Source organism: Xiphophorus couchianus, chromosome 11 (genome assembly GCF_001444195.1).
Source record: "Xiphophorus couchianus chromosome 11, X_couchianus-1.0, whole genome shotgun sequence".
NCBI lineage: Eukaryota > Metazoa > Chordata > Actinopteri > Cyprinodontiformes > Poeciliidae > Xiphophorus > Xiphophorus couchianus.
This window is the reverse complement of record NC_040238.1, coordinates 4,246,277-4,259,440: the sequence shown is the minus strand read 5'-3', so window position 1 is coordinate 4,259,440 and position 13,164 is coordinate 4,246,277. Positions and strand designations below refer to the sequence as shown.

At 36.7% G+C, this 13,164-nt stretch overlaps 1 protein-coding gene and 1 long non-coding RNA gene across 3 annotated transcripts in view; one reads left to right on the top strand and one right to left on the bottom strand.

Moving 5' to 3' along the window:
- The window catches only part of jakmip2 (janus kinase and microtubule interacting protein 2), a 25,252-nt gene extending 15,115 nt beyond the window's left edge, over positions 1 to 10,137 (top strand). The window contains exons 13-24 of one of the 2 annotated variants that reach the window (XM_028032117.1): positions 490 to 552; positions 712 to 810; positions 3,028 to 3,129; positions 3,231 to 3,284; positions 3,366 to 3,431; positions 3,512 to 3,580; positions 3,824 to 3,901; positions 4,342 to 4,392; positions 4,802 to 4,954; positions 5,058 to 5,123; positions 6,546 to 6,620; positions 7,779 to 7,906. In XM_028032117.1, coding sequence (XP_027887918.1) covers positions 490 to 552; positions 712 to 810; positions 3,028 to 3,129; positions 3,231 to 3,284; positions 3,366 to 3,431; positions 3,512 to 3,580; positions 3,824 to 3,901; positions 4,342 to 4,392; positions 4,802 to 4,954; positions 5,058 to 5,123; positions 6,546 to 6,596 — 852 coding nt within the window. In that variant the 3' untranslated portion in view covers positions 6,597 to 6,620; positions 7,779 to 7,906. Of the gene's footprint in view, positions 1 to 489; positions 553 to 711; positions 811 to 3,027; positions 3,130 to 3,230; positions 3,285 to 3,365; positions 3,432 to 3,511; positions 3,581 to 3,823; positions 3,902 to 4,341; positions 4,393 to 4,801; positions 4,955 to 5,057; positions 5,124 to 6,545; positions 6,621 to 7,778 lie in introns of both variants that reach the window. The other variant, XM_028032116.1, reaches the window with a different exon arrangement.
- On the bottom strand, positions 7,982 to 13,164 carry LOC114153513 (uncharacterized). The gene is made up of 2 exons (XR_003597340.1): positions 8,458 to 13,164; positions 7,982 to 8,025 (listed from the first exon to the last, which is right to left on the bottom strand). It is a non-coding gene; the product is annotated as an uncharacterized LOC114153513 (long non-coding RNA).

Sequence of the window (13,164 nt, the reverse complement as noted above, 5' to 3'; positions counted from 1 at the left end):
TTTAAAGGTTTTATTGGCAGCAGTGGCATTTATTTGATAGTGAATTGACAGGAAAGTGGGCAATGAGAGAAGGGGGAAGACATGCAGCAAAGGTCAGCAGGCTGGGAATCGAACTTGCGACAGGATCGCAATCATCAGCCACTTCAGGCTATATTCCTGCAGAGGGAACGTTGGGGGTTAAACAGAACGACTTGAAAACTTTCCAAAAGTTTGAATAATGAACTTACAGTAAACATGGTGTGACTCGATCTGATTTCTCAACTTCATAATGGAGTAAAGATATACAAATCGCTGGAAGGAACTAGTATGTTTCAACATGTGTCCTTTAGGTTTGTTTTGAGCTTTTTAGCTTGAAAAAAACAGCAATACTGTCAAAGTCATTGGATTTTCTATTCCTTTACCGTTTATCTTTTTGTTCTGGCTAAAAAATAAAACTTTGCAAGGCAGTTTTTACCTCCTTTAAACAAAGTTATGTCTATTTTTTTTTAGGACTCCAAATGGGTCGAGGAGAAGCAACTCTTCTTACGAAGAAATCAGGAGTTGCTGGAAAAGGTTGGACTTAAACCTTTTTATCTTCTAAAAACAATATTTAGCATTTTTATTGCTTTCTGTTCTTCCTTTGAAATACATTTTAACTCATAATATTGAATTTGTAATGTAACTATGTTGTGACTTTGATGGTCTTTAATTTATAAACTTGACTTTTTCTAGATGGAGAAGTTGGAGTCGGAATGCAGTCGACTGCAGCAGGAGCTTCAGGACTCCAGAGACCAAAACGAGCTGTTGGAGTTCAGGATACTGGAACTGGAGGTGAGTCAATTCGTATTCACATTAGCATGTTTAAAGTTCCCCAGAGTTTAGCCTGAAGGATCTTGCACATTTATTACCCAATAATTAAATCTTACAAGCTCAAATTGGGTAAATCTGTCAGTGGCAGGAAGCTTTTGAGCTGCGATGTGAACACAACTCACAGAAGAATACTGCACTGCTCTCTGGAGTGCGTCTGATCATTTTTGCACGTTATGGTCAACCTCCTATTCTCACTGTTCTCTGAAGTCCGGTTGCATATCTAACATCCAGATTTTTTGTGCTGCAGACGAGTTAGTTAATTTCCATACAAACCAACTGACCACAGAGTTATATTTTGCCACTAACAGGGAAACAGGAATTCACAGACACTCAGTCTGTTGGATTGAGTGTAATATGTCAGGTAACACAGCTGACATGTTACCTGTCAGCTGTAATGTTTGTTTCATTTTTTTGCAGTAGATTTTGTAAGACAGACAGAAAAAAACAAGAGTTTTTTTTGTTTGTTTGGACTACAACTTGTGAGGTTTCATGATTGCAGGTGAAAAGAATCTGATTTATGTGCTCAAAACAGTAATAATGTGTTTTACAAGAGTATCTTTTCCTGTGGTAATGTAATAAAAAAGAAGCTTGTGTGTTTATTGTCAAGCATCACACCCACGTACAGGAAAGCAAAATCAAGTTGGTGTGAATTATCAATACGATGAAATTCATTATTAAAACCAGGCCAATTTCCTCTTTTAACTGTAATACTGCTGGAATGTTTCTCTTTCATATTTTGCTCAGTATTTATTGTATTGAGATCCAGAGAAACATGTTGAGCATGATCTCAGCAAGATCTAGAGAAACTCATCCATGCTTTTATCTTCAGTCGTATTGATTATTGCAACAGCGTCTTCACAGGTCTGTCCAACAAATCAATCAAACAGCTGCAGCTGATCCAGAATGCTGCTGCTGGCGTTCTGACTAAAACCAGGAAGATAGAGCACATAACACCAGTTTTAAAGTCCCTCCACTGGCTCCCTGTAGCTCAAAGAATAGACTTTAAAATACTGTTGTTAGTTTAAAAATCACTGAACGGCTTAGCACCACAATACATTAAAGATCTGCTGTTGTTGTATCAACCTTCCAGACCTCTCAGGTCTTCCGGTTCTGGTCTGCTCTGCATCCCCAGAAACAGAACCAAACGAGGAGAAGCAGCTTTCAGCATCTATGCACCACAAATTTGGAATAAACTTTCAGAAAACTGTAAAACAGCTGAAACACTGACTTCTTTTAAATCGGACTAAAAACCCACCTGTTTATTGTATTTGAAACATAATCAATTATGAATTTAACTATGGCACTTGATTTAATGTCATGTTTTGATTATTGATTCTATGTTGCATTGTGTTTCTGTGTTTGTTATGATGCAAAGCACTTTGAAATGCCTTGCTGCTGAAATGTGCTATACAAATAAAATTTGATTGATTGATTGATTTGTATTCAGCCTCTGATGCTCCTAAATAAAATCCATGGCTACTTATTGCCATCAGAAATCACTCAATCAGTAAATATAGTAAATTTTTTATTCTGGCAGTTCTGTGAAGAGCTCAGAGGTTTGTTAGAAAACATTAGTGACCAAACGGCATCATGAAGGCCCAGAAACACGGCAGGCTGGTTTTAGAGAAGTTACATCAAAAAAGAAAATCCCATGAAGTTCTGTTCACTTCATCTGAAAATGGAAAGAATATGATTCAAATGTAAGCAGGACAGTCCACCTTAAATGACGTGTGGGTTAAATAGTACCTTAATAAATGCAGCAGGAAAGAGGTCCAGGGTCACTCTGGAGGAGCTGCAGAGAGCCACAGCTCAGGCGGGAGGAGGTCTTGACAGGATCATTATGAGCTGTGCATCCCACAAATCTGGCTTCTGTGTAAGAGTTACATGATGGAAACCACTGAATGGAATGGTTTTGACCATATTCATTTTCTGATCTAGGCTGACAAAAAAATGACCCAAATTCTGAGAATATATGGCAAGACGTGAAAATTGATTCTCACAGACATTATTCACCCAATCAGACTGAGCTTACTGAACTACCATGCTTACTTTTCCTTCCTCTTTACAATTCTGCTCTACTTTTGAGTTTGGTCAAAAAATTTTATACATTGATGTTTGTGGTTGTACGATAAGAAAATGTGGTTTAGTTCCACATTAAAATGTGTGTTTCTTTGGTAGGAGCGGGAAAGAAGGTCTCCACCTTTTAACCATTTGAGAATGCACCCGTTCTCCGAGGGAGTCAGCGCTCTGCAGATCTACTGTATGAAGGAAGGAGTCAAGGTGCTTGTTCAGAAGGGCTTGTATGACCAAAAAGGATAAAGATTTATTACAAATTTAACATATTTTTGCATTCGTGTTATTGATTCTGCTTTTCTTCACAGGATGTGTGCATACCAGATCTCATTAAACTGCTAGACATTCTAGGAGACAACGGGGTAATTTAGAATTAATTCAGCTGTTTGGCATGCATTCCTAAAGCAAGAAATGTATCACAATCTTTCTTTTTTTATGAGCAGAACTTGAGGAATGAGGAGCAAGTGGCAATAATTCAGGCTAGCACTGTTTTGTCACTGGCAGAAAAGGTAAAAAAGCAACTTTATCTTGATTGAGAATCAACTTCCTGTACATTCTGACTTAAATTTGGACGAATGTCGCCCTCTAGTGGATCCAGCAGATAGAAGGGACAGAAGCAGCACTGCATCAAAAGATGATGGACCTGGAGATAGAAATGGTGGGTCATGGGAAATTGCTAAGCTAAATTCTTTTAAGATTTTCACAAAAAAATAATCAATTATAATCACAACTGTCTTCTCTAATAATGCAATTCAGCAACATGAAATGCACACATATTTACAACAGCATCAAATATTTTATTATTCATCGATTTTTAGACTTACACTAAATTTATTGAGCTGTGTGAAGACATTAGATGTTTACAACTTAATTTATATGAACAACCTCCTCTGTGTTACAGGAAATGTTCTGCAAACAGAAAGGTTATCTAGAAGAAGAGCTGGACTACAGGAAGCAGGCCCTGGACCAGGCCTACATGGTAAATACTCTGACACTTTGCTGTGGAGAAGTTTGAAACTGCTGGTATGTTTTTCCCATACATTGCATACAGACAGACGTTTTTGTATTATTTTAGGGTAACTTTATTCCAAACTTCCATAATAATTAATCCTCTTTGAATAAATATAGCTTTCACCAATTTCCACTATCTGGAATAATTTGGAACTGGATTTATGTCTTCTTTCAAGTTTGGTTAAATAATAAAAAGTATGGAATTGAATATGAAAACATATTCTGTCCTCACATTCAAACATGCTTCCATCTATTTTTATTCTCTATACATCTGTTCATTTGCCTTATTTTGAAAAATGTTGTTACATAAATACTTTATTATTTAATGAAGCATGAGGTTTGAGTATTTTAAATATGATTTGTATTGTTGTGATGATTAAACATTTGACATTTTCTAATTTTTAACAGCAAATCCAGGAGTTGGAAGCGACGCTTTACAACGCCCTGCAGCAGGACAAGGTTGATTTTACATCTGATGTCACATCACATCTTTTTGATTTTTTTTAAGTGTAAACATTGTGAAAGTGATGCATGTCAAGGCATGCATCACTAAATACAGTCACTAATTCTATTCTGAATGCGTACTTGTGATCATATCAGTGTGGAAAATCAAAGACGTTTCAAATGGTTTTCTTGTACAGTTCCATGAAAATAAATGCTAACATTGTAGAAACTTGTCATCACTTCAGTTAATAATACCAAAAATACATTTCTTCTAGGCTCTGTCCCTGCAAGGCACACAGATGTTCTTAGAATCTTGTGATTCCTTGAAGCTCGTTTTGATTGAACAGAACTTCATTTAGCACAAACATCCAAGTTCTTGAACTCACCATGATCATTATAATGTCTGCTGTCTCTTTTTCATCAGGTGATAAAGTACGGTGAGCCTCTGAATGAGCATCAGAAGGACGAGCTGAGGATGGCGGTGGAAAAGCTGAGGAGGCAGATGCTGAGGAAGAGTCGAGAGTATGACTGCCAGATCCTCCAGGAGAGGATGGAGCTGCTGCACCAGGCCCACCAGGTTCTTCTAGATTCACACATATTACTGAGAAACTTTGGAGGGAGAAGGGTTTTTTTAGGTCTGTGGCTTGATTTGTATCTCTGTTCTCTCTAACGAACCACAGAGAATTCGGGATCTTGAAGACAAGACAGAAATCCAGAGAAGGCAGATTAAAGATCTGGAAGAAAAGGTAATTGCTGATATTTAAAATCAGTAAATATGTAATGATGTTGCTAACGAGTCACAATCTGACAAAAAGATGAGTCATTTAGGTTCCCTTATCAGACAGTCCCACTCAGAGTGAAAATGTTCCACAGATATTGATATCTAGTGGTTGAGATGGGTATAACACCTGTCAGAAATGACTTCCTGTCAGTTTGAATTATTGGCAGATCTGATGACAGAACGTGATACAGACTATTCTCAATCTGAGATTGAAATGTTTGACTTTTTCTGTTTTTATGCAACACATACTCTGCATATCAGCCAGATAACTGATAAATCTCCATACAGCTTACTGCTGGAGTCAACATGTGTTATGTCTCCACTTCTCACTGGTTCCAGTCCTTTAAACCTCAGTCAGAATTATAAAAAGTTATTTCATTTCACTTAAGTTAAATTATTACAAAGTATAATATATATTAAGCATATCTGTTGAAATTTGAATGACCGTCGCTTACATCAAAATAAAAAACAACTTTCTTACAGCAAGTAAACAAATGAACACCTATCCAGCGACCTAACGTGACCAAACTTTTCCACTGAGTCTAAACATGCCTGAAGTGTCTCATCATTTTCCCAGGGGGGGGGGGAATAATGACCTAAATGCATGTGTAGGCTGGAGAATAAATGGAGGAAGGAATAAGTGGTCACAGGTGCAGGAGCTGCACTGAGGAATGCTGGAAGCTGCTAAAGCAAATGACTAAAAATCAGTCTGAGCCACAAAAACTCCAGAAAAACAATTTGAGAAAACCTTAAGAAGAGACTATTACAGGAAAATACAATTCCCAACACCCTTAGTGCTCCTGTGTAACACACCTCTTCAGGTGGTAATCCTGGGTTTTATTCTACTCTGTACCTGTTTAATTAGAATAGAATAGAATAGAATAGAATAGAATTACAGGTACAGAGTAGATATTATATTTAAATATATTTAAATTTAAATATATTGTTTGATCACGCAATAAAATATTTTATAAGGAAAGTTTACTTTGATAATACTGCAAAAAATTGCAAATAAACTCTCTCTATCTCTCTCTCTCTCTCTCTCTCTCTGTCTCTCTCTCTCTCTCTCTCTCTATATATATATATATATATATATATATATATATATATATATATATATATATACTGTATATATATACATACAGAGAAAATAAACAGTACGAAATAATACTTATAATAGTAACTGTTAAATTAAAATCAATGTTTATCTCCGAGTATAAAAAGGATGTCATCCAGTCAAACAAACAATATTAATAATATGCAGATATATGGTTTTATAAAGTAACCTCAGTTTTTTTGTCTGTGGTACTAACATGTGTCAAGTGTTCCTCTAATCCTCAAACTTTTTTCTCTCTCTCTCTCTCTTGTTCTTTCTTTCTTTCTACAGTTTCTCTTTCTCTTCTTGTTCTTTTCTCTTGCCTTTATCCTTTGGCCTTGAAGTCTTTGGCGTGCTGTAGCTGAGGTGAGTCCTGCTCTCTGCATTCTAGCTGCCATCATCTCTTTTCTCAATCTTTCTAAAACCTGTGAGTGATGGGAACCTTTAACAGCAGGTTGTGGCTTTAACACATAAAAGTAAAATCATCGTCTGGATAATGCTTTTATTTTGTTTAAATATGCTTTATCTGTTATAGATGCTTATGATTCTAATAATGATGACACTAATTACTATAAATACATTTTGCCACGTTGTCGGTATTGCAGCACATGTCACAACATCATATATTTCATCTGTATATATGAATTTGGTTAGTTTATGTTTGCTGGATATCTGAGCATCAACATTAAACTGTTCTTAATGACTTTTCCCCCATAATGAGATTAAAACTGCTTTGACATCAAATCTTATTGAGACTTTTTTGTCACCAGTTTTTCACTTTGTCATCTTTGTACCCGAAATGTCCTTACAAATCGAATCAATATAGAAAATCAGAGGGTGAATTATTGGCATTTCCTATGTATCGAATCACTCAGTTCATGAACCTGTGAATATGGATTTATAATAACATGGAAGTTATTATATAACAACCTTGAAGCTGAATGTTTTATAGGCAGAAGTAAACCTGATGTTTCAAGGCTTGATACACATTTTACGTTTGATTAGGATCCATTTTATTACATTAGCTGCTATCAAAATGAAGTCAGACATGAATCAGTCACAATGTATTTTTCCTGTTCATATCCTGGGAACTGCATGTGTAATTTTGGATCATTTTTATCTTCATGTTGTTGGTTCCTTTAAGGTGATTCGACTGGTTCCTAATTAGTCTATAAGAACAATTATTCTAATGTTGAACAGTATTTCTGTTTAGGATGGTGTTGATGGTTAGTTCAGAAAGTCCAGAGGATAGAAATAAGAATTTATCTATTTTTCCAGCTTCACTGAACCAAAACAATGTAAATGATGTCTGAATTAAATCCTCGTGATAAACTAAAGTTAGTTATTAGACTCTTACAACCTGTGCCTCTCGTCTCATAGTGGGCTTGACAGACAGAAAAATAATTTTAAAAAAACCTCTCCCAAAAGTCAAACAAGAAAAATTAAATATTTGTTGCAGGTTATATTGTCTTTCTTTTAAAAGAGGAACATCTGAACTCCTGTTTCACTTGTTTCATCCTCCAGGTAGCGTTTTGGCTCGGAGATCTTCTTTGGGACTACAGTGTTGTTTATGTGTTGGACAAGCTGAAAACTTTGTGCCGTCGTAACATCAGTGATTCCAGATGTTGTTGGTGGATTAAGCCAGTGCACACGTCACACGTCTCTTTTATGTTTTGTTTTTTTCCAAATGAAGTTGAGATCTTCAGGATTCTGTCCAGGACTGTTTATTTTTTTTTAGCAAAGTTTGGACATTAAGCATCTCCCCAAATTTCTGAAAAGACAGTCAAAGGCTTGCATTGAAATCTATACACACAAATACTGACATAGTACACAGTTTATCCACACATGCATGCATATGTAAATGCACACACACACACACGCACGCCCCCACGCGCTTTGTCAGTTGAAAACCAAAGCCTGGAAAATGTTTTCTCTGCCATGCAGGGTTATAACGTGTCCACAGCCACAACGGGAACATAAACAGACAAAAAACTCAAACAGTGAAGAATTCAAACCGCAGCCTTCCCTCTTTTTTTCTTCTCTTTCATCTGCTGCCCAAAGCTGTAAGAACGTTCTTTTGGGATGCAAGTCATCGATGAGTAGAAGTGAGCCAACTCAGGGCCCATAAAGTGCAGAAGCAGTGGGAGCGGTTCTGACCTCAGGCCAGATTACAATAAGGAACATTTGGGACTCGCTGCCTCACCTTCTGGCCTGCCGTCGCTGCTCTCAGAATGGTGCTGACACAGACTGCTCGCACTCTCCAGAAGGTTATTCCTGCAGATTGACGAGGCCGTTCTGCAGACAGTGGTGTGTACAGACTCTTTAGAGGAATCATGAACACTCAGGTTCATCACTGGAAAAAAGGTCAGGAAAGGTAAAAAGCAGAAAGAGGTGACGGCCTCTGATGCAGCTCCTCTCAGCATGGGGTCCAGGAGGAAAGCTGCACATTATGGAACTGCTTCTTAGCATTTTTTAAAAGCCAGAAGACTGAAAAGATGCAACTCTCTGGATTTCTTTTTTTACGGTTCCAACCACTTAAACAACAGTTCTGGAGATCCCCAAAAAACCTGTAATGTAATATATATATGCTGTTGATATGTACATGGGTCTTAATTATTTTACGTAGTCTCCCTTATTATTTTTTGTGATAAGCTGTACTTTTTTTTACTCTCTAAAGCAGCTTGAACAGTTAATGTACTTGGCAGTTTATAAATGACTTACAAAGAGTGTAAACTGCTCTGGTTTATTGTGGTGATGGCTGCAAAGATGAATTTTATGCCCTGTAGAGATATAACTGAAAAGCTGAATGAATGTGGATAAAAACAAAAACAAATTGATCTTTTTTCCTTCCCCTTTTCTACACTGTTCTGCTCACACATTTTACTGGATGAATCAGGCTCCAGGTCAGTTTTTTCCCTTCGTCATGTCGTACCATCATTTCCGTTTTGTGCCCACAAACACACCTATGCGGCGCATATGACTGTATTCCCTTTCATATTTAATTAGGGTGTAATAATACAACCAGCTCAGGAGACAATATGAGATTTTAAAATTTGTAAAAACTCTTTTATGGTATTATAAAAAGAGGTGAGATTTCACCATTTTCAGATTGTTCAAGAATCTGAAAACAGTGTTGAACATTTCTGTCCAGGTTTGACTTCATATATTGTGGCTTTTGTGTGAGTTTAATTCTAATTCTGTCACAAACAGGACTGGGAATCTTCCCTTCTTGTCTTTTCTCAAATGAAATCTGAAACTATGGGTTATGTTAAAGTATAATTCTGCTTCCGTCAGTCTAAGTTAGTGGTGTCCAAATCCTCCTTTGACATCATACATTGATCATGGGCGCTGTGTGTTTAGGCAACCTGCAGCACCAAAGGGGCGTGGCTTGAAACTCAGCATTTATCTGAGCAATGTGCTGAATGAATGAGGGATTTCCAACGGGGGAAACCCTGAAAACCTGAATTTATGTTAGATACTCATGAAACTTTTTCAAACCCTTTCATTGCATGAAATACACTGGATGTTTCCGGTTCAGTATTCACAGATTTCTGGATTTTTCTGTGCAGCGTAACTCCAAATTATTTGTGGAAAATCCATTCATTCCCCAATTTCTTTCAAAGAGCATGTCTAAATTTTTTGGAGAGACAACGTAGCTTAGGAAACTGAAATTAATACAAATGAATGCGACTTGATACACCATTAAAACAGCCAATCCATGTGCACCATTTCCCTGGTGCTGATTGGCTGTAACCCCAAAAGCTGCGATAAGGGAGAGTAGATTTTAGATTGTGCAGCTGTGCTATGATGGTTTCCACTGTGTGTGTTGAACATATCAAAGTATATTTGGTATTTGAACTATTAAAATAGGGAGTTAAAAGTGTTTTTGCAAAGTCTGTATTAATTGAATCCAAATTTAAATTAATTTGAATTTTGATTTAATTAATTGAATCAAAGTACAAAATGGCGAAGGGATGAAATGACCAACATTGTTTGTTTTTATTTACCGAGAATCTGTTGCATCTCTAAGCCAGTAGGGGCGCTGTTTTACCCAACTCACCTTTTAAAGTTGTAAATATTTTAATACCACTTTACAATATTATACATCAAATTTAGTTCAAATTCAAACCTAGTTCTTATTTAGTCACTATCTTAAAATTCTTCATCTAATTTAAATTACCTTTTTTAATGAAAAAAGTCTAACACTCCCCAGCCTAAGAATACTGCAGGTTTTCTTGCTTCTTGTTATACTAACCAAAAGTTCTTTGATACTAACAACTTTCTTGAACTAAACCCAAACAGCCGTGCAGAGGTTTGCTTCTACAGGGTGAAACAAGAGAAAGTGAATGCAACGTTACACCGACTTCACTCCCCTACAGCTAACTCTGCCCAGAGGCTGAAATATTCACTAGCTAGCAGGTTCCTGTTCTCCGTGTTCCTGAGCGGGACTAAAGGAATCTGCCTTCATTCGACCTTGGGCTCCATTCACAGGCCACGCTTCACACTGGGGTCCCATTACAATGCAGAGCAGCAACTACAGCAACTCCACTCACTTCACTGAAATTTGTTGTGCCAACTCTGCTGGCAGTCGCCCTGGATGCATTCTCCCTTTTCTACTCATAAATGTTATTTATTTTTCATTACTACATCATATTTAATATATTTTTCATTTTTTATGTTTTTGTCTCATGTGTGTCTTCCAATAATAATGAAAACCCTTTATATTTTCTTTCAAGTAGCAAAGAAAAAAAATAAGTCAAATACACTTATAGACTTATAATATACCTAAAACTTGTTTGATTATTTTATGCTGAAAGGGAGCATTTTAAATACTATTATGTTTTTATGCAATATTTGTCATATGAACAGATGAATTCTGTTTGATCTACAGTTCCTTGCAAATGCATTCATACCCTTTGAGCTTTTGCACATCAGTTCATGTTACAACCAAAAAATCTATTTCACTTTTAGTGAATTTTATGATCGAACAGCACACAGTAAAGCAGAACTGTGAATTAAAAGGGAGATTACACAAATTTTTTAAATATTTTTTACACATAAAAATAAAGAAACCTTGTGTTTAGATCCCACCATCTTGCCAGTTTCTCTCTGAAGGAAATAATTCTCACAGCAAACTTCCACATTTCCACTTTGTCCAAAACTCTTCACCAATGCCGGTTCTCCAGATCTTCCCTGACTAATTATCTCCTTTCCCAGGTGACTTTGCAGTTGAGTCATGCTTATACGGTTCCTCCTCTGGATGAAGGGCTGAACGGTTCTCCATGTTTATCTCATTGCCGCAGCCAGTGATCATTGTTTTATGTTTCCCTACCAGAATAAAAAAAAACAAAATGCAGCAAAGTTTGGGGTTCTGAAAAACTGCAGAAATGTTCAAAGGGTATAAATACTTTCAAGGTATTTTATAACTGCTGCAGATTAGGATGGGCTAAGATGTGATGAAAATTATCGTCACCTTCTTAAAATAATGTCTCAAATTTTTTTTTTTTTTTTTTTTGCCAAAAATGATCTGTTTTGCAATACAAAGGAGTGATTCTTTTTTATTTTTGCAGAAATCACTTTTGGGCAAAAATGACATATTTTACAAAGGTGATGTTTTCTAATATTGTTTTCAAAAGCACACATATGTTTTATTTGTTTCCTTTGCAAGAATATATAAAATATATTTTATTTAATAAATTAGACTTAGAAGCTTTTAATTTCACATGTATAGATTGGGAAAAAAAAGTTTGATTACTTTTTCCATTTATTCATAACAGTTTCTGTGGCTTTATTCAGAAATGATATTTTTTTCACATCACACTTTATTGTTGCCATTATTGCCCTTTAACTGCCATCGTCATTGAGTCCCACCTTACAGAGTTCTGCTTTGTTCAACTTTGAAAGGTCCAGATTCCTTCCATCTTCTGCCTCACTGATATTTCAAAGACAAATATATCATGTGTCCACTCATCTTTTCACACAAATAATATTTCTGTGATACGTTTCTTTCACTGCAGTTCTGTCATTAGATGGGACAAAGACTCAATGTTTAACTGTTTCAAGACTTGTGGTCCATTCAAGAAATACATAAAATTGTGCTCTGGGGGCCTCCTTTGTCAAACAAGCTTGTTAAACATTGTGCTTTTCCACATTGCGGCCTCTAAATGGCCGAGCGGTTCCAGGATAACAGTCTGTCTTTCCACTTACTGTCCTTGCCAGCCAAGCAAGACAAGAACAGGAAGTTTGAAACTGGTTTTGTGCTGGAGTTTTATCCTGCCAAAGGATGTCTGTCATTAAAAAATTACATCATTCTGTCTTTGCATTATTTCACCACTCATGCAGAGGGCAATATGTGGACTGACTAAACAACTGCCTTCTACAACTAGTTCAAAAAGGGAAATAAAGTTTGAAGTGAAACTCATGTGTGACGTATCATTTTTTTTCTGCATAGTTTTCCTTGGAACATAATTATTACTGTTCTGCTTTTGGGCTGCACAGAAACAAAGTGTCGTCTCTCCACAGTAAGAAGGAGTTTGCACCTCCTGGTTCTCCTCGTTCCCAAAACTTTGTGAAAACATACATCTGTAGATGGTGGACTATTGTAAATGACTTCCAGTAGAGTCTTTGTTAGTGTCTACTTTAGTGTGAGTGGGGGTTCATGAAATTACATCATGTACATCCTGGGAGGCAATTTAACTCAATTTGAGGAGCAGCTGGTCAGGAGCCAAACGGTCCCAGGCGGAGGCAGCTGCCCAGCCACAGTTCAGCGCCGGACGCAGCCCTGGTGTGATCCGATTTTACACCGAAGGCTGAGATCCACAGGAAGAGTCAAGACCATATGAAGAATTCAGTCTAAAAGCAGTCAACATGAGTAGTTTTGTTTTAGCATGACATTTTGATATTGTATTTC